At 41.4% G+C, this 23,810-nt stretch overlaps 1 protein-coding gene across 8 annotated transcripts in view; it reads left to right on the forward strand.

Moving 5' to 3' along the window:
- The window catches only part of OSBPL6 (oxysterol binding protein like 6), a 223,533-nt gene that overhangs the window by 121,888 nt on the left and 77,835 nt on the right, over positions 1-23,810 (forward strand). For all 8 annotated transcript variants that reach the window (XM_018065150.1, XM_018065127.1, XM_018065144.1 and 5 more), the window contains one exon: positions 13,553-13,811. In XM_018065150.1, coding sequence (XP_017920639.1) covers positions 13,710-13,811 — 102 coding nt within the window. In that variant the 5' untranslated portion in view covers positions 13,553-13,709. The remainder of the gene's footprint in view (positions 1-13,552; positions 13,812-23,810) is intronic.

A 23,810-nucleotide genomic window follows, 5' to 3' on the forward strand; every position in this document is an offset into this window, starting at 1 on the left:
GAAATGTTGAACTTTGTACAGTCTTTCTTTCTAGCTGATTGATGAACAGATAGGGAACTCCAGTCTGCAAATCACTTGGGTTATTTTGAATTATCTTTGGGCAAATAAAATAAAATCAGATAACTGGTGTGAGGGTGGTTATCTTCAGGCAGACTGTGTGCATAGTCAACTGTACTTAATGTGTAGAATGGAGGCTTTAAGTCTTAACTATATAATGATAAGCCCAGTAAACAATCTGAGTGGATTTTGTGGCCCGTGACATCAGACTATAGTGTTGAAAGTGACATAGTCCCCACCCTCAAAGATTGTGCAGGATCCATACAAATAAACACAGTGCAATGTATGTTCAATATATATGCATATGTATAGAAACAGTATAAAACAGATGGCAGTGACAATTTTCTCTAGTAGATTAGGAAAAGTTTTATAAAGAAAAGGAAACCTGAGCACAAAATAATGTAAAATTAATGCCTGCATACTACAAAAGTAATTATAGCTGATTATATTTTCTCATGTGCATGTATGCTGAGTTGCTTCAGTTGTGCCCAACTCTGTGTGACCTTACGAACAATAGCCTGTCAGACTCCTCTGTCCATGGGATTCTCCAGGCAAGAATCCTGGAGTGAGTTGCTGTGCCCTTCTCCAAGGATCTTCCCAACCCAGGGATTGAACTTGTGTCTCTTATGTGTCCTGCATTGACAGGCAGGTTCTTTACCACTAGCACCATCTGGGAAGCCCCACAGTGATCATACAAGGACATTTTTATTGTTGCAAAATATACATAAAATTTACCATTTTAATCATTTATAAGCATCCATTTCAGTGGCGTTAAATGCACTCACATTGTTCTGTAACTGTCACCCCCACTATGTAAAATATTCATTTTATGTATATATTGTTGATTCCCAAAGAATCAAAAACCACAAAAAAAACCCTTGTAAGAAAACTCCTGTAAGTTATTTTATGTATATTTTACAAAAATAAAAAATGTTCTTGTATGATCAGTTATGCACACAGTGTGTCTGAAGATAACCGCATTCATGTCAGGTCTGGATGTTTGTGTGCTCCCTAAAATCCAGGTTGAAACCCTAATCCCTAAGGTGATGGTATTAGGAGGTGCGGCCTTTGAGAGATGATTGAGTCATGAATGGAATTAGTTCCCTTATAAGAAACCCAGAGAGATCCCTTGCCTCCTTCTGCCATCTGAGGACACAGTGAGAAGAGAGCCACCTGTGCGCTCGAAGAGTGTCTTCCAGTGCTGCGATCATAGACTTCCCAGCCTTCAGGACTGGGAGAAATCAGTGCTTTTGGCTATAAGCCACCCAGGATTTAGTTATAGCAGCCCAAAGGGACTTACACAAACCGTTTCGTATCGTGAGAACTTTTTCATCTTCCGAACAGAGACCCTGTACCTATTAAACACTAACTCCATTCCCCTTGCCTCATAGACCATGGCAGCCACCCTTCTGCTTTCTCTCTCTATTCACTTGACTACTCTGAGCATTTCATATAGTCCTCTACCAGACAGAATCATACCACATTGGTCCTTTTGTGTCCAGTTTGTATCACTTAGCATAACCTCTTCAAGTTTCATCCATGTTGTAGCATGTGTCAGAATTTCCTTCCTTTTGAAGGTTGAATAATGTTTCATTCTGCAGACACACAGTACTTTATTTCACTTGACTTTATTGTGCTTTGCAGATACTGTGTCTTTTACAAATTGAAGGTTTGTGACAATCCTGCATGAAGCAAGGCTGTTGGTGCCGTTTTTCCAGTAGCATTTGCTCACTTCATGTCTCTGTGTCACTTCTTGGTAATTCTCACAGTATTTCAAACTTTCCCATAACTATTAGATTTGTTACGGTGGTCTGTGATCAACGACCTTTAATGTTACTATTGTAATTGTTTTTTATTTTGTATTTTTAAATTAAGGGATACACTTTCTTTTAGACATAAAAGACTAAGCTGTGCTTAGTCGCTCAGTTGTGTCCAATTCTTTCCCACTGCATGGACTATAGCCCACCAGGCTCCTCTGTCCATGGAGATTCTCCAGGCAAGAATACTGGAGTGAGTTGCCATGCTCTTCTCCAGGGGATCTTCCCAACCCAGGGATTGAACCCAGGTATCCCACATTGCGGTCAGGTTCTTCACCATCTGAGCCACCAGAGAAGCCCAAGAATACTGGAGTGGGTAGCCTATCCCTTCTCCAGGGGTTCTTCCTGACCCAGGAATCAAACCAGGGTCTCCTGCATTGCAGGCAGATTCTTTACCAGCTGAGCTAATAGGGAAGCCCGAGATACAGTGCTATTGCACACTTAATAGACTACAGTATAATGTAAACATAATTTTTATATACACTGGGAAACCAAAACTTCATGTGACTCGCTGTATTGCCATGGTCTAGAACTGATCCTGCAGTATCTCTGAGTTATCCCTGTATGAATATACTACATTTTATCCATTTATTGATAAACTCTTCAATTGCTTCTAGCTTCTGGCTATTATGAATAACGGTGTTACAAATATGGGAATACATATCTCAGTTCCAATTGCTGCTCTCAGTTCTTTTGGGCAGATACCCTGAATTGGAATTATTGAGTCATATGGTAATTCTGTTTTTAATTTTCTGGGGAACCACCATACCACATTCAGTAGTGGTTACACCAGTTCTGCCTTCCCAGTAGCAATGCACCAGAGTTAACTCAGGAACATTTTTTTTTTTCTTACTTTATTTTACTTTACAATACTGTATTGGTTTTGCCATACATTGACATGAATCCACCACGGGTGTATACAAGCTCCCAATCCTGAACCCCCCTCCCACCTCCCACCCCATATCATCTCTCTGGATCATCCCCATGCACCAGCCCCAAGCATCCTGTATCCTGTATCGAACATAGACTAGCACTTTGTTTCTTACATGATAGCATACATGTTTCAATGCCATTCTCCCAAATCATCCCGCCCTCTCCCTCAGAGTCCAAAAGTCCGTTCTATACATTTTTAACCTAAGCCATTTTGTTTGCTTTAGCCAGTTCTTTAGCATGCCTTAACTCAGTACAGAAACTTGCTTTGACAGGAAATTGCTCTGGAGAACAAGCCATGAGCAGAGCACTCATGTCACTTGATGCCTCAGTAAGGGTTTACACACACCCAATATGGATTTATGAATCATGATTCAAGGTCACAAAGCAGAGGCAAACATCTTTGATGTTTCCTGTTATTGCCAAAAAGCCCTCACTCAGTACCTATTAGCAGTCATGGGAAACATTTCATAATATTATTTTCTCCATTAAAATATAAATTATGACATTACCAAGCTTCCTTTCAAAACAGATTAGCAAGGGTCAGAAACCAAATATGAAGGAAAGTGGCTGGCAAAATTCTTGAAAAATTAGCACTGGTAAAATTATCAAGTGATGGTATCAAAGTAGCCTCATCAGGAATGTCCATGGCATATGCTCCCATCAGAATCAAATGTCTTGTGATCTCATATTAAATATGTTGTACACCTTTTGTGCCATTTTTTTAAAGTTCTTTATTTGTTTATCTTTTTGGCTGTGCTGGGTCCTCATTGCTGCGCCCGGGTTTTTCTCTTATTGCAGAGAGTGGGGCCTCCTCTCTAGTTGCAGTACCCTCTCTTGTCGTCAAGCACAGCCTCTAGGCACTCGGACTTCAATAGTTGCATCCTGCAGCTCAGTGGTTGCAGTTCGAGGGTTCTAGAGTATAGGTTCAGTAGTCATGGCACATGGACTTACTTGCTCCTGGACATGGGGAATTCTCCACGACCAGGGATCTACCCAAGTCCCCTGCAGTGGCAGGCAGATGCTTAACCACAGGACCACCAGCAAAGTACCCCATGCTTTTTTTAACCTGTACTAATAACAATGATTTTAGAAATATGAACCCCCAAGGACGTACTATTTTAGCTGTTTGATAATCTACTGAAAGCTATTGAATGTCTCCTGAGTGATATAAAATGCGCATATAGCCAACACTTTTCAGGTCTTTCCTGGGGTTTAAAGGACACGCTAAACCTTAATGAACCCAGGCCAGGCACCTCTGTAAACATGTATTGCATGTCATCAGTAGTACTGCCAGGCTGATCTGTTGCTCGTGTACATGTGCTCAGCTGTGTCCAGCTCTTTGAGACCCTATGGGCCGTAGCCCACCAGGCTCCCCTGTCCTTGGGATTCTCCAGGCAGCAATACCAGAGTGGGTTGCCGTGCCCTTCTCCAGGGGATCTTCCCGACCCACGGATTAAACCCACATCTCAGGTCTCCTGCCCTGGCAGGCAGGTTCTTTACCACTGGCACCACCTGGGAAGCCCAGGTTACATGTAAACAAGGATGAAAGAATTTGTTGCGTGGGCTTTGATGTCAGATAGATTCGAAAACCACCATGAGGACTCTGTTTAATAAACTTCCTCAGCCCTACGTTTTTCATCTGTGTACTATGAATAACAAGAGAGTTCCTGAGAATGTATGGAAAGTGCTTGGCATCCAGGCCTGGCATGCGGTAAGAGACTGATATTTTTACTGGTATTTTCCTCTGACATGATAGAGAAAGCTGGGAAGGAGGCAGGTGATGTTTTTTAGGACTCCAACCTCAAATAATATATATATATATATATATATATATTTTTTTTTTTATTCATTGATAATTTTCTGAAAGGCTGTTTGTTTTATCAATTAGAAGATGTCCAAAGAAGAAAGATTGCTTGGGGAAAGAGTATAAAAGGTAGTTTGGTTCTTCAGAATAAGGAAGTATTCCCTAATCTCTTTATGATTAACAATTTTTGGAAGTTCTGAGAACAATTCAATGCATCATGCCCCAAGCTCAACAAAACCTAAAATAGGAGGAAAGAACTTTCTATGTTCCTAGAATATAAATTTCGTGCCAAGTACAAAATTAAAACTAGACTAGAAAAAATATACAATTATTAAATCTAGGGACATGTATCCCAAATAGAGAATACCTCAGTGCAAGTTACATTTCTCAAATAAAGAGATTATTATATTAGAGAGTAACAGAGATTATGGGTTTCCCTGGTAGCTCAGTGGTAAAGAATCTGTCTGCCAATGAAGGAGACATGGGTTCCATTCCTGATCTGGGAAGATCCCACCTGCCTCAGAGCAACTGAGCTCATGCGTCACAACTTTATAGGCATAAAAATAGAAAATATATTTTAAATTTTTAAAATAAATTTTAAAATTGAAAGCTGTTCTTTAATATCGTTAGGTTCACAGCAAAATTGAGCAGAAAGCACAGAATTCCCCCGCCCCCCGCAAACACATAGTCTTGCCCATTATCAGTGTCCCACCCCAGAGTAGTTTAAACAGTGGACCTGTACTGACAAGTCCAGAGTTTACTGTAGGGTTCGCTCTTGGCTGCAGTCTATGAGTTTTAACAAACGTGCTTTAAGTTGACCGTTATAGCGTCGTACAGAATAGTTTAACTGCCCTAAGAATCCTCCGTGCTCCACTTCGTGCAGCCAGTGATCTTTTTCTCTGTCTTCATAGTTTTGCCTTTTCCAAAATGTCATATAAATGGAATTATAAAGTAACTTTTCAGACTGGCTTGTTTAACTTAAAAATGAAGATACGTGTGTGTGTGTATGTGTGTGTGTATTTTGTAACCTTTTTTTTTCCTGGTTGATTTTCATTTGATTCTCTCATTCATTTCACTTGGACAGTTTTATTTTTCACAAGTTAGTACTCTGAGAACACAGTGTCAATAGGACAACAGCCAGCATCATTATTTTATTGCTGACATCAATGGAAACGGTAATCATCTTTTGCCATTAAGCTTGATACTGGGTTGGAGTGTGTGTGTGTGTGTGTGTGTGTGTGTGTGTGTGTGTGTGTGTGTGTGTACAGAAGAACACAAACATATAAAAGCAGGTGTTCCAGTACTTGTTAGGAGTTCATAAATATTTGGAAATGGATATTAAATGGATGGTGTACCTTTTAAGTCAGGATGATTGTAGAATATTCTAACTTTGACTTATTATTTTAGTTTATTATAGATGCAATGATTATCTCATAATTTAGTGTCTTCTGTTCCTTGGCTATATACTTTCTATAGCCTTGTTTCTATATTTATGGTTCCTGTTTTCTTTATTTAAAAGTGAAATATAAATAAATAAAATAGTTAAACTGATAAATCCAGGAGTAATTATAGTTACTTTCCCTATATTTATCTTGAAGGGCTGGGTGACACAGAACATTGTTGTTGTTGTTGTTGTTGCTAAATCATGTCCAGCTCTTTTGTGACCCCATGGACTGTAGCCCACCAGGCTCTTCTGTCCATGGGATTTCTCAGGCAAGTAGACTGGAGTGGGTTGTCATTTTCTTCTCGAGGGGATCTTCCCAACCCAGGGATTGAACTTGTGTCTCCTGCACCTCCTGCATTGCAGGCAGGTGGTCCCCGCTGAACCACCAGGGAAGAACATAGATTTGTCTTATTCATTTATTATGTAAAGAGCCTTTAGAGTGTGGGGAGGGATTAGAGTCTTGTATGGTCGCAAGTAGAGAGTTTGCTTCTGTATTGATTCCTTTTAGTTTTGTAAATGACTGTACCAGAGGCCAGCTTGGGGACTGGAAGCTGTATTTTGAGGGTGCATTAGGACATGTCCGTGATGCTTATCAGAGGGCAAGGTTAAGGGAAGCAGCAAAGGGCAAAGTACCTGTGGCCTTGCTGTGCTGGGAGAGCTGTGCCTACATGGTCTCTGCAAGCTCGTAATCTGTGACCAGCCTTTCCCCTAGGCCTCTTGCCACCTTCCTCTCCAGCTTGGAGGAAACTGGAGGAGCTTCCCAGACTTCCTTCCTATGACACCACTTGACTGTCTTAAGAAGGGCAGTCACATGTTGGTTTTCATATATTCTGGTTTTGTCCTGAATTAAATGGTTCCTTAGATTTTATAGCATGTGGTGGCCACTATTCCCCAGAATAAGTAATAATGGTCTTTTTTTTAAAAATCCTTTTAGTCATTTTCTAGGAAAACCCTTATCAGACCTCACACTGCCATCTTTCCTGGAAGTCTCCAGCTTGCCCTCTTGAAATCAGTCCTCAATTTTCTTTTCTTCATCTGTATATTAATGACCTTAGAAATAAAGCTTTCCTACCCTTTATCAGACCTCACACTGCCATCTTTCCTGGAAGTCTCCAGCTTGCCCTCTTGAAATCAGTCCTCAATTTTCTTTTCTTCATCTGTAGATTAATGACCTTAGAAATAAAGCTTTCCTACCCTTTCTCTTTAAGGAAAAAAAAAGCTGTAATATATAATGATATTGTAATGAGTACGATATATAATGATAATGGGCATTCGTTGCTATGGTGACAATCCTGATAGAAAATTATTTATTCCACCCAGCAGTACAATGATATTTACCTTGATAAGGTCAGTTGATAAGAATGTCCTACCCCAGGTGGCTGGTGTCTAGAATTATCTCATGAGGCTCCTCCTAATTCTCTATAAATAGACATGCAAATCCAGAAAGGCAAGCTATCCATATCCCAAACACTAACATAAAACAGAGTCTAATGTCAAAATGTTGAGGGCTAGACCCCAGTTCTAGGGGATCTGACATTGAGGAAAGTCTAGCCAGGGCCTGATTATGATGAACCTCAGCTGGTCTTGAGGAGAAGGAGACGACTTGCAAGGGAAGAAAAATCTTTGCTTTACTCAGTCTGTCCTCAGCTCTCAGTTGGCCCCAGAGAGAAAAAGTCGTGTCAGCTCCTCCCTATTGCTCTAGAATCCTAAGTACGGTTCTGCAACACTCCACATTAAATCACCAAGTTGAAATGAGGACTCAGAGGGGAATTTTTTTTATTTGGGGCGGTGGAGGGTAGCAGCAGGAGGAGGAGAGGCTTATATTGCAAGGGAAGACTTGAAAGATTCTGTGTTACTCTTGACTCTGTCACTTACAGACCCCAGGTTCCACTATAATTTTGAGAGACTTAAAGGGGGGATGAGGCTTCCCTGGTGGCTTGGAGGGTAAAGAATCTACCTGCAATGCAGGAGACCCAAGTCCAATCCCTGGTTTGGGAAGATTCCCTGGAGAAGAGAATGGCTACCCACTCCAGTATTCTTACCTGAGAAATTCCATGGACGGAGGCTGGCAGCCTGCAGTCCATGGGGTCACAAGGAATCAGACACAACTGAGTGACTAAGTACACAGCACAAAGGGGAAAAGGGGGATTCCCTCGTGGGCCAGTGGTTAGGATTCCGTACTTCCACGGAAAGCGGCATAGGTTTGACTCCTGGTCAAGGAACTAAGATCCTGCAAGCCGCATGGTGCAGCCAAAAAAAAAGAGAGAGAGAGAGAAACTTAAAGGAGTTAATTCTATTTATATAGAATTTTAAATAAATAGAATAAATAGAATTTTAAAGGGAGAATTGTATGTTCCAAATTAAGGCCAAGTATAAAAGTCAGTTAAAACCATGGAAAAGTCAGTAGTTTCAAGAAAGGCAGATTATATAGGAAAAGCTGTCAAGCATTAAAGGAAACAAAGACAAACCAAACAATAAAGCGTAAAATGGTATGGCAGGGGTAAGGTGAACTGTTAGTGGAACAGTGAATGGAAATGGGGAAAGCTGAAATTCATTCTTTTTTTAAAACAACCCAACATGATTATTACTAAGAGGAACACATAATACAAAAGTGTAGAAAGTTTAAAAGCATGGCCAAATCTCATTAATTACAAACAGAAAAAAAAAAATCAAATGCTATCAAATAAAGTAAAACAAAGGGTGATTTTATAATAATCAAAGGTGGAAATATATAATTATCATGAACCCTTCTATGATAAATCTCATTGTTTCAGAGTAGACTGAATACAATCTAAATGTCCCACTAGAAGGATGGTGAAATGTATAGTGTTATATCTATGTGGTGGCCTATGAGTTCATTCTCAGTTGTTAAGTTGTATCTGACTCTTTGCACCTCATGGACTGCAGCCTGCCAGGCTCCTCTGTCCATGGGGTTTTCCTGGCAAGAATACCGGAGTGGGTTGTCATTTTCTTCTCCAGGGGATCTTCCCAATCCAGGGCTTGAACCCACATCTCCTACATAGTCAAGCAGGTTCTTTACCACTGAGCTATCAGGGAAGCCGTATGGTAAATACAATACATCGTATTAGTGTGCCCATGTAATCACTGAGAGAATTATACTTTCATGCCTCATGGACTTCCGTTTGTCCATATGACTCGCTTTGGCCCATAAAAATTGTGAGTTTAAGTAGCATGTCCTGCCTACAAGCGAAAGCTCTAAGAACTTTTGGTCTAGTGGTTTTGCCATGGCTCTTTTCCTTCTTCGTATGGGGCTGTCAGACCCGGGATGAAGACAATATCGAGTAGCCAACCTCTAATGGACATGTGAATGGGTGAGAAATAAACCTTTCTTGTAGGCCCTTGAGATTTTGGAGTTCTCTGTTACTGCATCACAACTTAGCCTGGGCTAAGTTGTCCCCAGTTTCAAATGTTTTTCTGAGCACGCATGATGTATGATACCTGTAAACAGCAAGTTCTAAAAGTCTTCCCTGCCACCTTTTGCTTTAGTTAGATCCATAGGTCATAAATCTTATTTTTATGTCACTCACTGTAAATGCAAGTGTTATAACACTTAGAAACAATTGTAGTGATCCCACTGATAAGAAGGAGGAATAAGACAGGAAAATTACATGTTAGGTTCTTGTATTGCTGTTATTTTCAGCCACAATTCTTTTCTCATTGAGTATAGGAATTATGTTGGTGTTGACTTAAAAATCTATGATCTAAAATAGGGCTAGAATTTTGTTTAGGTGATTTCTAAATATGTGCTTTGACAGAGATGAAATAAGTATTTTTTAATGTCACAACATTTCTTACATTCTAGGAATAAAGGATAAACAGATGCAACCTACCAAAGAGTTTACACTTTCGTCAGTGCTTTTTGAAATAGAGCATTGATCAGACACTTGATTTATAATCAAATTGGAATGATCATTAAAGGTCATTTCATTCAACCTTATATTAGGTACTTGAAACTTTTTTTTTTTAAGAAGATTTTTAAAAATAATAGAAACAGCAGTGCCTGCATGCTTAGTCGGTCAGTTGTGTCTGACTCTTTGCCACCCTTTGAACTATAGTCCACCAGACTCCTCTGTCGATAGGATTTTTCAGGCAACAGTGCTGGAGTGGGTTGCCATTTTCCTCCTCCAGGGGATCTCCCCAACCCAGGGATCCAACCAGGATCTCCTGTGTTTGTTGCATTGCAGGCAGATTCTTTACTGGCTGAACCATCAGGAAAGCCCAGCAGATTACAACAGTGTCCTCAAAAACAATTCACGGAATGAATTAAATTCTCTTACTGACTTTTTCCTCATTCTTGATATTATTTGAGATATTCATAATTATGATTCAACCAAAAATGCGGCCCTTTCTTCAAAGGCTAGTTACTCTGAAAATATCATTTTAAATTAAAACAAAAATCAAAGTGTTAGCATTGATGTTAATGAGGAAAGTGCAGTTGGATGCTATTAGGGGAAAAGAAAAGTACATCAGAGGAAACGTTGGCCCTTGATGTAGGTTGGGTTAAATTTACTTCCAAATGGATAAGAGTTTAATGAGTTAGGTTGTCTCAGCATCATCACACTTGAGCACATCACAGAACCTCCGTATTTTTTTCTCGGGTATCAGCATCTACTTTGAAAGCTTCTTGGGCCAGTAAGCAAAGAACTTCACATCAAGAATTTGAGCAGTGTTCTTGCTTTCTGTTTGCTGGCACCAGAGCTTGGCATGAGAACATTTATTAGACTACCTCATAAAAGAGAAGGATTAGCTGATTGTCTTATAAGTGTTGACTTATTACTGCCTCTTGCCAGTACTAAACAAAACATGATCTCAAGCCAAAGAGAAAGTTCCACAGCTCTTTACATGTCTATTAGTCCAAACACTAGTTTTGTTTCAAGAGACAGTCCTCCAGTATGGGGGAAAAGTAGATTTTGTTTTTCCTGTGGTGACAATGGCTTTGAAATCTTGTGAAAGGACCACAAGTAAAGTCCGATTTTCCGAGTTTATAGTCACTTGCCTTTTACTTATTGGGATTGTTCTTTCAAATATTCTCTATAGCCAGCTGACCATTAAAATCCTGATTACATTTGAGATCACATAATCAGTTAACATAATGTTGCAGGTTTTAACTGTACAATGATGGGCTTTATGAAATTTATTTGTACTTGCAGAGTTTACATGATCTATATGTAAGTTGCTTGATATATTTGTATTGTTAACATAATCTATTAAACATTCATCTCCAGCCTAAATTTCTCTGAACTCCAGACACATGTGTTTGCCTCCATTTGAATGCCTCTGTTGGGCCTCTCTGCTAATGCATCTGAAACTATACTCACGACCTGCTGTCAATCCTGATTGCCTTTGGCCAGCTCTCGCTTGGAATACCAGGGACCTGGGAATCATCCTGAGCCCTGCTGTTTCCCCTTCCTTGTGTGTGTGTGTGTGAGTCACTCAGCAGGGTCTGACTCTTGCGACCCCATGAATTCTAGCCCACCAGGCTCCTTTGTCAGTGGAATTCTCCAGGCAAAAATACTGGAGTGGGTTGCCATTTTCTTCTTCAGGGGATCTTCCCAACCCAGGGATTGAACCCAGGTGTCCCATGTTGCAGGTAGATTCTTTACAGTTTGAGGTGCCAGGGAAGCCCTTCCTCCCCCTTATCGAGACACAACTGACTGGACCAGGTGCAGAGTGGTCCTGCCGCCTCTCTGGTTCATCATCTTTTATTTTCCAACTGGGCTTCCCTTATCTTCTTTAATTCCCCATTCTGGTTCTGCTCATGGCTGCCAAAGTAATCTTTTAGCATACAAATTTGGTTATACCTCACCTCTTTATGGTCTCTTAGACGTAGGACAAAAATCTGAGTGCTGAACATGCCCTACAGGAATTGAACTCTGCTCTTCTTTGAGCCTCATGTCACTGTCTCCATGTGTTCTGATGATATTGACCAGCATGAATTTCTGAATCACACCCAGTTGGACACCCAGACACCTGGCTAACTCCTTGTCATCTTTCAGATCTCAGGTTAAACCCCCCTGCACAGGGATACCTCTGACCTCCTGACCCAGTGAGTTCCCCTTGCCATGTGTCCTCCTAATACCCCATGTATCTTCATCCTTTTTTGATTTTTCTCATTGACCATCTCTGCCCCTGGACTGAAAAGTTGAGGTCTCACTTTTCTTCGGCCTAAAGATTGATATCTCTTCATCATTAGCAGGGTTTGTTTGTTTGTTTGTTTGTTCCTGATTTGTGCTAAAGTACTTACCCAAGGGTCTATGCTTCCTTCAAGGTATTTAGATTAGGCCTGGAACTTGGCCTTCCACTTTCTTAGAAGAGGACAAAGTTCACTTTAGTTGTCAGTCTTTGGGGACACAGATTGTTGTATAAGCTTTCCATCTTACACTATCATGCTTACCTTAAAAAAATTTTTTCCCAGAAACCTGTGTTGCCAGTTGAACAACAGGGACAAGTGTTTAGCCACAGTAGTTACAGTACAGACTTTTCCTTATATGAATACAAATGGAAAATGACGTGGTTCTTGGCTGTGGATAACTGAAGCAACTCCATCATTTCCCCAGTTCCAGGACATGCCTGTCAGCCTGCAGATGCTTGTGAGCCTGTTGGTGCTGAGAGTCACGCGTGGGTGTGCTATGGTCTTGAAGTACAAATAACTGTGCATACGTGTATCCCTTCCATTCAGTTCAGTTGCTCAGTCGTGTCCGACTCTTTGTGACCCCATGGACTGCAGCTTGCCAGGCCTCCCTGTCCATCACCAACTCCCAGAGTTTACTCAGACTCATGTCCATTGAGTTGGTGATGCCATCCAGCCATCTCATCCTCTGTCGTCCCCTTCTCCTCCTGCCTTCAATCTTTCACAGCATCAGGGTCTTTTCAAGTGAGTCAGCTCTTCGCATCAGGTGGTCAAGGTATTGGAGTTTCAGCTTCAACATCAGTCCTTCCAATGAACATTCAGAACTGATTTCCTTTAGGATGGACTGGCGTATCCCTTGATCCTTCCCAAACACTGGATCATATGATGCGCGAAATGCATCAACTCTTTTCACTTTCACTTTTGTCACAGACTTCTTTGGGTTGGATTTAACTGTCGCATGTATGAAATGACTGAACTAAACGGCAACAGATATGGACGGCGCTCCCATTATAATCCCTTGAGCAGGGGAAATTGCATTTCAGGGGAAGCAACTGATGTACTTCGGCATGAAGGTCCAGAACGTAACATTGTAATTTGCTTTAAAACAATGAGAATACAGTGGAAGAATATCACTTTAACATATGGTCTCTTCCTGTTTTCCATGTTGGCAGATGTTTGTTACATATTAACACTTTTATCCTCTACCTTAAAATCTAGAAGAAATAATATTTAGTAATATGTCAGAGTTCTTCCTCTCATATTTGTTTCCTAAATAAAATGATTTTTAATGTAATGTTTTTTCAAATCATTTACATGAGGTTTTTTTTTGTTCATTTTACTTTTAGGTGTTTGGGACACCCTTAATATTTGTCTCTTCTTTTCTCATCAAACCTGATTCATGAGATGGACTAAAGCTGGAAAAATCATCTGCTTCTTTGTCTGTGAATTTGAAACACGATTGGCATGGTCTTCAGTGTGTTCAACTAGACTGTAACTGCAGCTATGAGCTCAGACGAGAAGGGCATATCCCCTGCTCATAAAACATCCACCCCCACGCATAGAAGTGCCTCCTCGTCGACGTCCTCCCAGAGGGACAGTAGGCAGGTAAGAGAAGAGTATAAAGTGCGTTTTGTTATTTTGGAGCAACTGTAGTAACATCAGGATATGATGGGATTGCTGATTAACTCTGAAACTTCCGTTGTGAAGCTTTTTATTCCGCAGGAAAACTCACTGTGTTCTGTAGATCTTCCTGATGATGTCATGAAGATCTTGCTCTTGCTTTTCTATAACTGAGAATCCTTTTTCAGAGTACAAGCCACAGGAAGAGTGGCCAAGGGAAGCCCTCAGTGTTCTCCTCATGTCTGTACCTGGGGGCAGAAGGTGGCTTCTGGAACATGAATGTTCTGCTGTTTCTTCTTCGCTTGCGGAGATGGAACGGGACTTGGTATCTTCCAACAAGTCTCTCATTGGTCTGCCATGCGCTAACTTCCGTTTGGAGTTTTAGGGAATCTGGTAACAGATTCAGGAATGAGGTTACAAATATAATTGTAGAATCAAGAAATTGAAGTCAATAGAGAAATTAAATTATTATTGCTTAATTATTCCATGTAGCTCATTCTGTAAATTATTTTTGTTTATAAGATACTTTATTACTACTTTGGGCTTCCCTGGTGGCTCAGCTAGAAGTATCCACCTGCAATGCAGGGGACCTGGATTCGATCCCTGGGTTGGGAAGATCCCCTGGAGAAGGGAACGGCTACCCACTCTAGTATTCTGGCCTGGAGAATTCATAGTCCATGGGGTTGCAAAGAATCAGACACTACTGAGCCGTTTTCACTTTATCACTACTTTAGTGGCTATTATACAGGCTAGGTTGTATGGAGATTAGTCATATGAATACGCTTCTCTGTCAAGACAGGTGAATTTTTTTGCCCAGCACTTAACTGAATATTATTTGCCATTATAATCTTATCTTGTGGTAGACTTTCACAATAAGCAGATGTTAACTTTTTCTAATAGCTTTCCTTTTGGGGGACATCCAATTAGCGAACATTATTGTGCAGTTTTTTCCCTCGTATTTTATATGTTCAGAGTATTTGGCTTAGTTTGCTATTTTTCTAGTTTGCTAGAAGTGCGCACCTCAGTTATCTGATATTCCATAGTACAGACTTGGGCCTTGAGATGCCAGTTCCACATGAGAATTCCTTCTTCTAGATGGTGGGAATGCCCCTCTGGAGGTGTTCCTTAGAGAGCCCTCAGTCTACAAATTCCCACTCCAAACTCCCTTTCCTATATCTAGCAAGAAATTGTAGGGGAATTCAAAGAGGACATCTACATTCTGTTCATTAGAAGCAGTTATATCATTAGCTGAATCTGTGATTACACATAGTTATAATGTTTATTGCATTTCATCTTTCGAGTTTAAAAAAAGTAAGAGTACTATGAATGAAACACATGTAAGTTAAATTACTACTGCACACTGAGATGCTTTCTAAGTTTGCAATTTCGTGCTCCCCTTCACCTGCCTCTGTCCTCTCTTGTCATGGCTTCTCCGTTTCCCCCTGCCCTGAGCATTTAAGTTGAGAGGCATTTTAAGCAGTGTGGCCTTCTGGCTGCTGAGGGAAGAAAGGGATCGACCCTGCTCACCCTGGAGAACTATGGCAAATGGAAGAGGCTGCTGACTGTTGCAGAAACATCTGTCAGGCCTAGTTGAACTGCCTGTTTCACCTGAGCTCTGGGGTGAGCATGCAAAAAAACAGGGAGGACCTGAGACTCTGGTCCACCAGAGGACGTTTGGAGGTGGAATGTGTGACTCCTGGCTGGTTTGTGGATGGAAAGTTTTATGATGGGAATAAAATAGCATGTCTACAAACTGATAATGCATTCTAGAAAAATAAGAAACATTCACATGGTTATTCTTCTTCAAGGAAAGAGTTTACTTTAATTCCTGTTTATCTCAGCAGGTGGAAACTCTCTCAGGTACTTTCTCCTCTGGTTCCTTCCTGCCTCCTGTTTTGTATCTGTTCATCTGCCTCAAGGGAGAGGGGAATAAAGAACCATTCCAGTTCTTTTCCCTCCCTGTCTCATCACTTGTTAAAATCTTGTATTAGCTTAAGGAAATCAGGAAATGTGAGTGATCTTGTGGCAGACTATGATGTAGTTTTTAACGCATCTATTATTATTATTTTTGTGTGATAGCTGTTTTCATGGTGAAGGACATAGAGAAAATGATGAATTAGTCTTCATTGAATGTTACCATTCTCCTGATTTGACTGACAGCTATGTTCAGTTCAGTTCAGTCGCTCAGTCGTGTCCTACTCTTTGCGACCCCATGAATCGCAGCACGCCAGGCCTCCCTGTCCATCACAAACTCCCGGAGTTTACCCAAACTCATGTGCATCGAGTCGGTGAGGCCATCCAGCCATCTCATCCTCTGTCGTCCCCTTCTCCTCCTGCCCCCAATCCCTCCCAGCATCAGAGTCTTTTCCAGTGAGTCAACTCTTCGCATGAGGTGGCCAAAGTACTGGAGTTTCAGCTTCAGCATCAGTCCTTCCAATGAACACCCAGGACGGATCTCCTTTAGGATGGACTGGTTGGACCTCCTTGCAGTCCAAGGGACTCTCAGGAGTCTTCTCCAACACCATAGTTCAAAAGCACCAATTCTTTGACATCTATGTAGATGGTGCCAAATTGCAAAGTCCATCCCTGTTTCTCTCCTAAATTGATCGTATACGCAAAGGCTCTGGCACACAGTACATGCCATACAGTGGTGACTTCCTGCACGTTATTTGCCTGCCCTTCCCAAGTTCTAGTTCCAGATCATGAATTACTTGACTGGGCATTTCTGCTTAACTGTGTCATTGTCACCCTAAATCAGTGTGTATAAACCAGTTAACTATCAGGATAATCAGTCTCGTGTAGATGCAAGGCCAAAGTCATTTCTTTCTTCTTTGTTTCTCCCGCATTCAGTATTAGGTTAACAAGTCCCATTGATTATTTCCTCCTTCGTAATATCCTTATTTCTTTCTAGTCTCACTGCTCATTTCCTAGCCTAGATTCTCATCACCTCACCCTGGGATCCTGCAGAGTACTCTTGCTTCACTGATTCCTTGTGACCTCCTGAGCTCAGATTTCCTGAATCTGGAAGATTCATGCTCAAATTATTTCAAAGACTTTCAGTTCCCTACATGATTAAGGCCAGATTTCCTCACTTAGTATCAAGAGACCACCATGATTGGATCCAGCCGCAGTGTCCTATTTTCCTCCCAACCTGTACAGTCTTGTCTGCTCATGGCTCCCAAAACTTCCTTATCTCCATCCCTGCTCCTGACTTTCCTGCATGGATTCCCACCACCCTCCTCTCAACTCAATACCTCCTGTGCCTCAAGGACTAGTCAAGTGACACTCTCACTGGCCACTAACCCACGCTGACCTTTCCTTTCTCTGAGCTTTATAGAACTTTTTGACAACATTTGACACTTTCTTGTTATCTTTTTGTGTACCGATCTCAACTATATTTCGAGCTCTTTTAAACAGACTTTACAGTCTGATTCTTCAGAGACAAACCTTGCACCTCAAGTATTTTAATGTATCCTAGAGGATATTTTTAAAGACCTGCAACAATATTAGTCTTGTCTTTTTATTACAGATTTGCCAATCCAGATTTATTTATCCTCATAGATGAGTATAAACAAAGAACATCTGCCAACTGCATAGTAGTAATTGGCTGCCCTTCCTGTCACTAAATTATGTAGTGAAGGAGGGAGAGGAGATGGGAAATGAAGTGATTTCGTGCCCCTGTGGTTTCACTAAGTGTTTCTTCGCCAATGAGAGGGTCAGGGTCCCACTTAGTATTTAACAATTTGGAAGACTTTAGTAGCTGCTCCATTTACACTTCGTTCAAGACTGATATTAGGTGTTAGAACAGCTAACAGAATTGGCTGTATCTGTGTATATGTGTGTTTGTGTGTTCAACTCTGATTCTGAAAATGCAAGAAATACACTCCATAAAATTTTAGAAGAGGAAATGGGTTGATTAGATGTCTAGGACTTTTGCATAACCAGCATTTCCCAAAGTATGGTCCAAGGAATGCTTGTCCCTTGAAATGTTGCATGAAAAGAGAGTTCTGCTATCAAGTAGATTAAAGAAATGCTAAACCCAGTCGTTTTTTGCAATTAATAAATTAAAGACACCAGTAAATCCTGCAGCCAGAACTTGATTTAACTGAGCACTTCTTGAATGTGTTAGATTGTGGAGCTTTTTTATTTCCCTAGTGTTTGGTTGTTGAAAGTCCAGATTCTTCTTTCTGTTTCGAAATGGGAAGGTAAAGGAACTCTGGGCCCAGATCCCAAATGGCAGCACTAGACTGGGCTCAGGGTTGGCTTCCCCTTTAGATGAGGCATTTGCTCTCTCATCAGCCACAGTCTCTTCCTCTCCTTATTGTATTTCAGTATTTTGTGTTTTCTGCCTGACCCCTGAAAGCATTTGAATTCACGAACCCTGATTTGGGATGTCAGTTAGTTGACCACAATAATATTTAAGTGACCAAGGGAGAGCTCCGCTTGAATACTAAGAGGGCATCTCAAACTTGACATGTCCAAAACTGAACTCTTAATTTCTCTCTCAAATCTACTCCTTCCCAGTCCCCCTTATCTCAGTAAACAGCAACTCTGTCCTTCCACTGGTAAGGCCACAAACCGTGCAGGAGCCATCCTCGACTCCTCTCTTTTCTTCACACCGCGCGTCCAGATCCTCAGTGAATCCCATTGGTTCTGCTTTCAGGATGTCCTGAATCTGACCACTACTTCCCTCCTCCTCCCCCTCTGCCCTGGTCTGAGCTACCATCCTTCCTCACCCAGACTATGGCCATATCCTTCTAACTGGTCTCCCTACTTCTACCTTTGACTAACCTTCAGGTCATTTTTCACAAAGTAGTCAGAGTGGTCCCTTTAAAACTAAGTCAGATCAAGCCTCTCACCTGCGCCCAGGCCTCCAATGGTTTCCCATCGCTCTCCAAATATGTGAACTTGTGACCATTGTCTACAAGGTCATTCATAACCTGGATCTGCATATACCTTTCTGGTCTTATCTCCTACCGCGTTCCATGTAGTGCTCCCTGGCATCCTCCTTAGATGTGCCAAGCATGCTCCTAACCTCAGGGATTTTGCATTCTAGGCCCCCTCAGACCAGCTTGCTTTTCCTCCAAATACCCCCAGATATGCTCACACTCAACTCATTCTCCAAACGTACCCTCTTTGGGCAGCCTTCCCCCACCCTCCCCTGTGTATCCTCATCACTCACTGTCCATTTACCTGCTTTTGTCTTCAGAGCATTAACCACTGTCTGACATGTTACATATTCACCTGTTTACATTTATATCTCTTTCCTCTGCTCCTTATCACTGCAGTGCAGGCACCCTGGAAACAGAAGTTTTATTTTGTCTAATAATGTCTCCCTAGCACCTTCTGCAGTCCTGGCATATAATTTGGCTCAGAATACATTTGAATAAGCAAGTGAATGAGAGATTGGCATGGATAGGAAGGTTGTGAACCAGGCTCCAGAGGCCTTGGTAGCTGTGAAGGAATGATCATGCAATTGGGAGATGACAGCAAGGAGAGAAAGTAGTATAGTCAGGAGTTGAGTCTCCCAGAAACAGTGGGCTTTGAAAGTAGAGGAGGGATGGTCCAGAAGTGGCAGACGATACCAGGAGAACACAGACCCTCCTGCTTGCTGCTAATGGCAACTGTACAGTAGAATAAATGACTTGGGGCTTATGTAGGCAGAGATAGCAAACAAAAGCAAAGCAATGGGAGCATTCTGCATAGATATTAAAACTATTGGTGGGGTGGGAGGTAACTCTAAAATAAGAGTTGTTGTTTCCCGGTCTCTCATAGTACTTATTTTGCAGTAATATTGTGTAATTGGCTTATAGCAAGCTGATTGGGTTTTGTTTGTTTGTTTTGATAATTACCCTTAGATTACATTTTTTAGAGAATTTTTTGCAGTATACAAGACTGTTGAGACAGTTTCAGTAGTTTGGGATCAGAACAAGGATCTACATTTTAAAAAAGTTTTTTTTTTAAAATGTGGAGCATTTTAAAAAATAATTTTATTTATTTATTTTTGGATGTTCTGGTTTTCATTGCTGTGGAGGCTTTTCTCTAGTTGGGGTGAGCGGAGGCTGCTCTCTAGTTGTGGCGTGCAGGCTTCTCATTGCAATGGCTTCTCTTGTTATGGAGCGCAGGCACGAAGGGACACAAACTTCAATAGTGGTGGGGCATGGGCTCAGGAGTTACGGCTCCCAGGCTGTAAGCGAGGCTCAGTAGAGGTGGGGCATGGGCTCAGGAGTTACGGCTCCCAGGCTGTAAGCAAGGCTCAGAGGTAGGGCATGGGCTCAGGAGTTACGGCTCCCAGGCTCTAAGCAAGGCTCAGTAGTGGTGGGGCATGGGCTTAGTTGCTCTGAGGCATGTGGGATCCTCTGGGATAAGGGATTGAACCCATGTCTCCTGCATTGGCAAGCAGATTCTTTACCACTGAGCCAACCAGGGAAACCCAGATCTACATTTTTTAAAGTGAAGCCTCTGTTTGGAGCCAATGCTTATTTTTACTTGTGTCGTTATCAAACCATTTCAGAAGATCAGATACTGTTGCTCCAGGAACTTGGAATTTGGAATGAATAATTATCAGATAGTGTTCGTTGATCAGTCGTGTCCAAATCTTTGCGATCCCATGGACAGTAGTCTGTCAGGCTCCTCTCTCCATGGGATTTTCCAGGCAAGAATGCTGGAGTGGGTAGCCATTCCCTTCTCTAGGGGATCTTCCCAATCCAAGGACAGAACCCAGTTATCCCACATCACAGGCAGATTCTTTACCATCTGAGCCACCAAGAAAGCCCAATTACCAGGTGACAGTGTCTATTACTAGAGTGAATTGTTATAGCTCTACTGAGTTAGACGTGAAAGGCACATATGAGTTAATCTGTTTGTTTAATGAAAAATCAAAGAAAAAAAAACAGCTATCCTTATAATGATTTAAAGTTTACAGAAGCTTAGAGATCATAAAATAAAGAACGTTTTAAGGGAAAAAAAAATAAGTCATAAGAGGCTGGTAGTTAATCTTCTTGCCAGTGTTTAATAAAATATATATTCAATATTATGGTCAGTGATTACAACTAATAGATTTCAATTACATGGATATCTAAAAATGTTTCCTGGGACTTCCCTGGTGGTCCATTGGTGAAGACACCACATTTCCATTGCAGGAGCATGGGTTCAATCGCTGGTTGGGGAACTAAGATCCCAGATGCCGTGTGGCACAGCCAGAAAAGAAAAGAATAAAGTATTAATAGTAAGAAAAAAAAGTTTCCTATACATTGTCTACAACAGTTAACAAAACAAACCATGACCCAGTTGGTTAACGTCCTCTGGTAGCATGGGACGCTGCCCCAGCAGTGATTCAGTGGGACTCAAGTAACCACGGTCTGGTTTACCACCACGTAACCACCCAGTTCTGATATCAGCAGCATCTGCTCCATTTGCAACTTTCATTACTAGTGAAGAAGATGTCTAGAAAATCAGAAAGTAAAAATGATCCTCAGTAACAACTCTACTTTGTGTACAGGGTTTTCATAACAAGTTTTATTCTTGGACAAACAGATTGATAAAAATATCCCCCAGCCTATACACGAACTGACTTGGAATATTTTCCTTCCAGTTGAATCTCTGAAGTATCTTTTTCACATAGCTTTGCTAAACCAAGTTACTGCTTTGAAATATAGTATCTTTATTTTCTGAATATGAAACCTATTTCCATCTTTGGATTGTGAAAAATATAATGTTCCCCAAACAAAAATATTCTCAGTTCTGGAGAGAAAAATTCAAGCATTCTTGATTTATATCTAACTTCCAGTTTAAATCATCTTCAGTCTTATCAGTGAGGAGGAGTATAATTTGAAATCTGCCGGTATCTAAATAGAAAAATTTTAGAATTCAGTGGATCCAGGGATTTGCCAGATAACCCTGGAACCCAGCTCTCAGTTCAGAGAGAAATACTGAAGTGAAAACTGAAAGTGAAAGTCGCTCAGTCGTGTCTGACTCTGCTACCCCATGGACTGTATGGTCCATGGAATTCTCCAGGCTAGAATACTGGAGTGGATAGCCTTTCCCTTCTTCAGAGGATCTTCCCGACCCAGGGATCAAACCTAGGTCTCCTGCATTGCAGGCAGATTCTTTACCAACTGAGCTATCAGGGAAGCAGTGTCTTAACCAGAGTAAGACTGATATATAAAGCCCTGGGTGCCAGGTTAGTTTAAATTCCTGATTTGCTTCCAAGTTAGCCTTTTGGTGATTCCAGTCATCCCAAGGAACCTAGCTTTTAAGACTTAGGACCAATGTTGATGGGAAAAATAGTATCTGCTTGCAAAAAGTCACATTATGACCAACTTTTGTGATTTAGGTACATTTTTAAAATTGAGTGTTCTGAGAAGTCTGAATATTAGGCACAGTTCATGAATAATAGAACAATACCAGCAACAGCTGCTTTCTCATGAGTTCTCACTATGGAAGGCTGAAATATGATCACTATTTCAGAGAACTAAACTTTGGTATAAAGTGGTGAGATATTCTGGCCACAGCGAATGAGCAGCTAAGTCAGGATTTGCTCCCTGGAAGCCTGATTCTGGAGTTCCTGTTCTTGACCACTCCACTTGTATGCTCCGTAGTAGGGCTGGATGAGCAGGAGTATCTGGGGAAAGGGCCTTTGGTACTTGTCTAAGTGAACTTTATAACACAGCATTTGTCAGTTACCCTTGAGTTATGTATCGCCTCCTCATTTTTTCGCTCAACAATAGCAGTACTTTTTCACGTCCTCATTGGCCTGGGAAACAATAGGCCAGAAAGTACATAGATGAAAATATTAATAATGACTGTGAAGTCCTGGTGTTAGAGGTGAATTTTGTAGTTTGTGCTTTCCTGAATGTTAAATTTTCTGGACTTACACAACATGTATTGCTTTTGGAGTGAGAAGTTCCAATCGTTTATTTGTTTACTGAAAACTACAGTTAGCCTTTTCTATGAAACGAAATGAGCAGCCCCACAGATTTCTTGCTGTCCCCACCATTTGGAGATTGCTGTCAGTGCTGCTTGATGTTTACAGCATGTGTTCAGTCCGTGTCGAATGTGCTGAAACTGAGACCACTGGAAGGAAATTTGCCACCTGGCACCTAAATACTCATTACCCACAAGTGATTGAGAACTCATTGTTATCCCAGAAAGAATCTGCTTGCTGCTTGCCCTGGTATGTTTGCCAAAGCACTTTGGTTCTCTCCGCCTGCCTTGGTTTCTCACTTACGGAATTATTTTATTACCTTCTGGCTGGTTTGGGTTAGCCTGTTTGTAGAAGCAAGTCTGTCCATCCGTCAGAGCCAAAATGAATACTGCCTGCTGGGTTCTTAGGCATAACATTAAATGGAGAGAAGCGCAGTATAATCAGTTATGAACCCCAGAGAGTCTCATTCGTAGGTCATTGATGAGGTCTGGGAATCTGTTGTTTGTAGAAGCTTCCTCAGGAGGTGGTTGTTCACTGAGGCTGGGACACAATCACTCCTACAGAACACATTTCAGGTATTTCACTAGGACTATAAAAACATCATCCCAAAGGACCATACATCAACAAAACTGCTTTATTTGACTTTCAACTTGGACACATAGAAAAAATTACCATCTCTCTGTTTTAGTAATTCTCCTAGGTTGTGTCAGGGGAGTGTGTAATTTCCTCGGTTCTGTCTCGTCACAACAAAAATTTGAAGTGATGGACGTTAAAGCTCTCAGTGTGTCACACAGCGCTCGGACAGATCAGTGTTACAGCTCAGTTTTATTTAGAAAATAAAGGAAAATACATCCTCGAGGTGTGAGGGCATGCCGACCCAAAAGACGTGAAGGAAGAGAGAGAGAGAGAGAGGGAGAAGAGAGAGAGCATGCGCCTGAGAGAGGGAGAGACGCCCGGCCCTTTGGCTCCTCTTTGATGTTTTTCCTCCTCCCCCCTGGGCCTGCCCTATGTAACGGGCTAGCCAGGAGAGCTGTTTGTTCTACCTGAGGTCCTCACTC

Source organism: Capra hircus, chromosome 2 (assembly GCF_001704415.2).
Source record: "Capra hircus breed San Clemente chromosome 2, ASM170441v1, whole genome shotgun sequence".
In the NCBI taxonomy this organism is placed as follows: Eukaryota; Metazoa; Chordata; class Mammalia; order Artiodactyla; family Bovidae; genus Capra; species Capra hircus.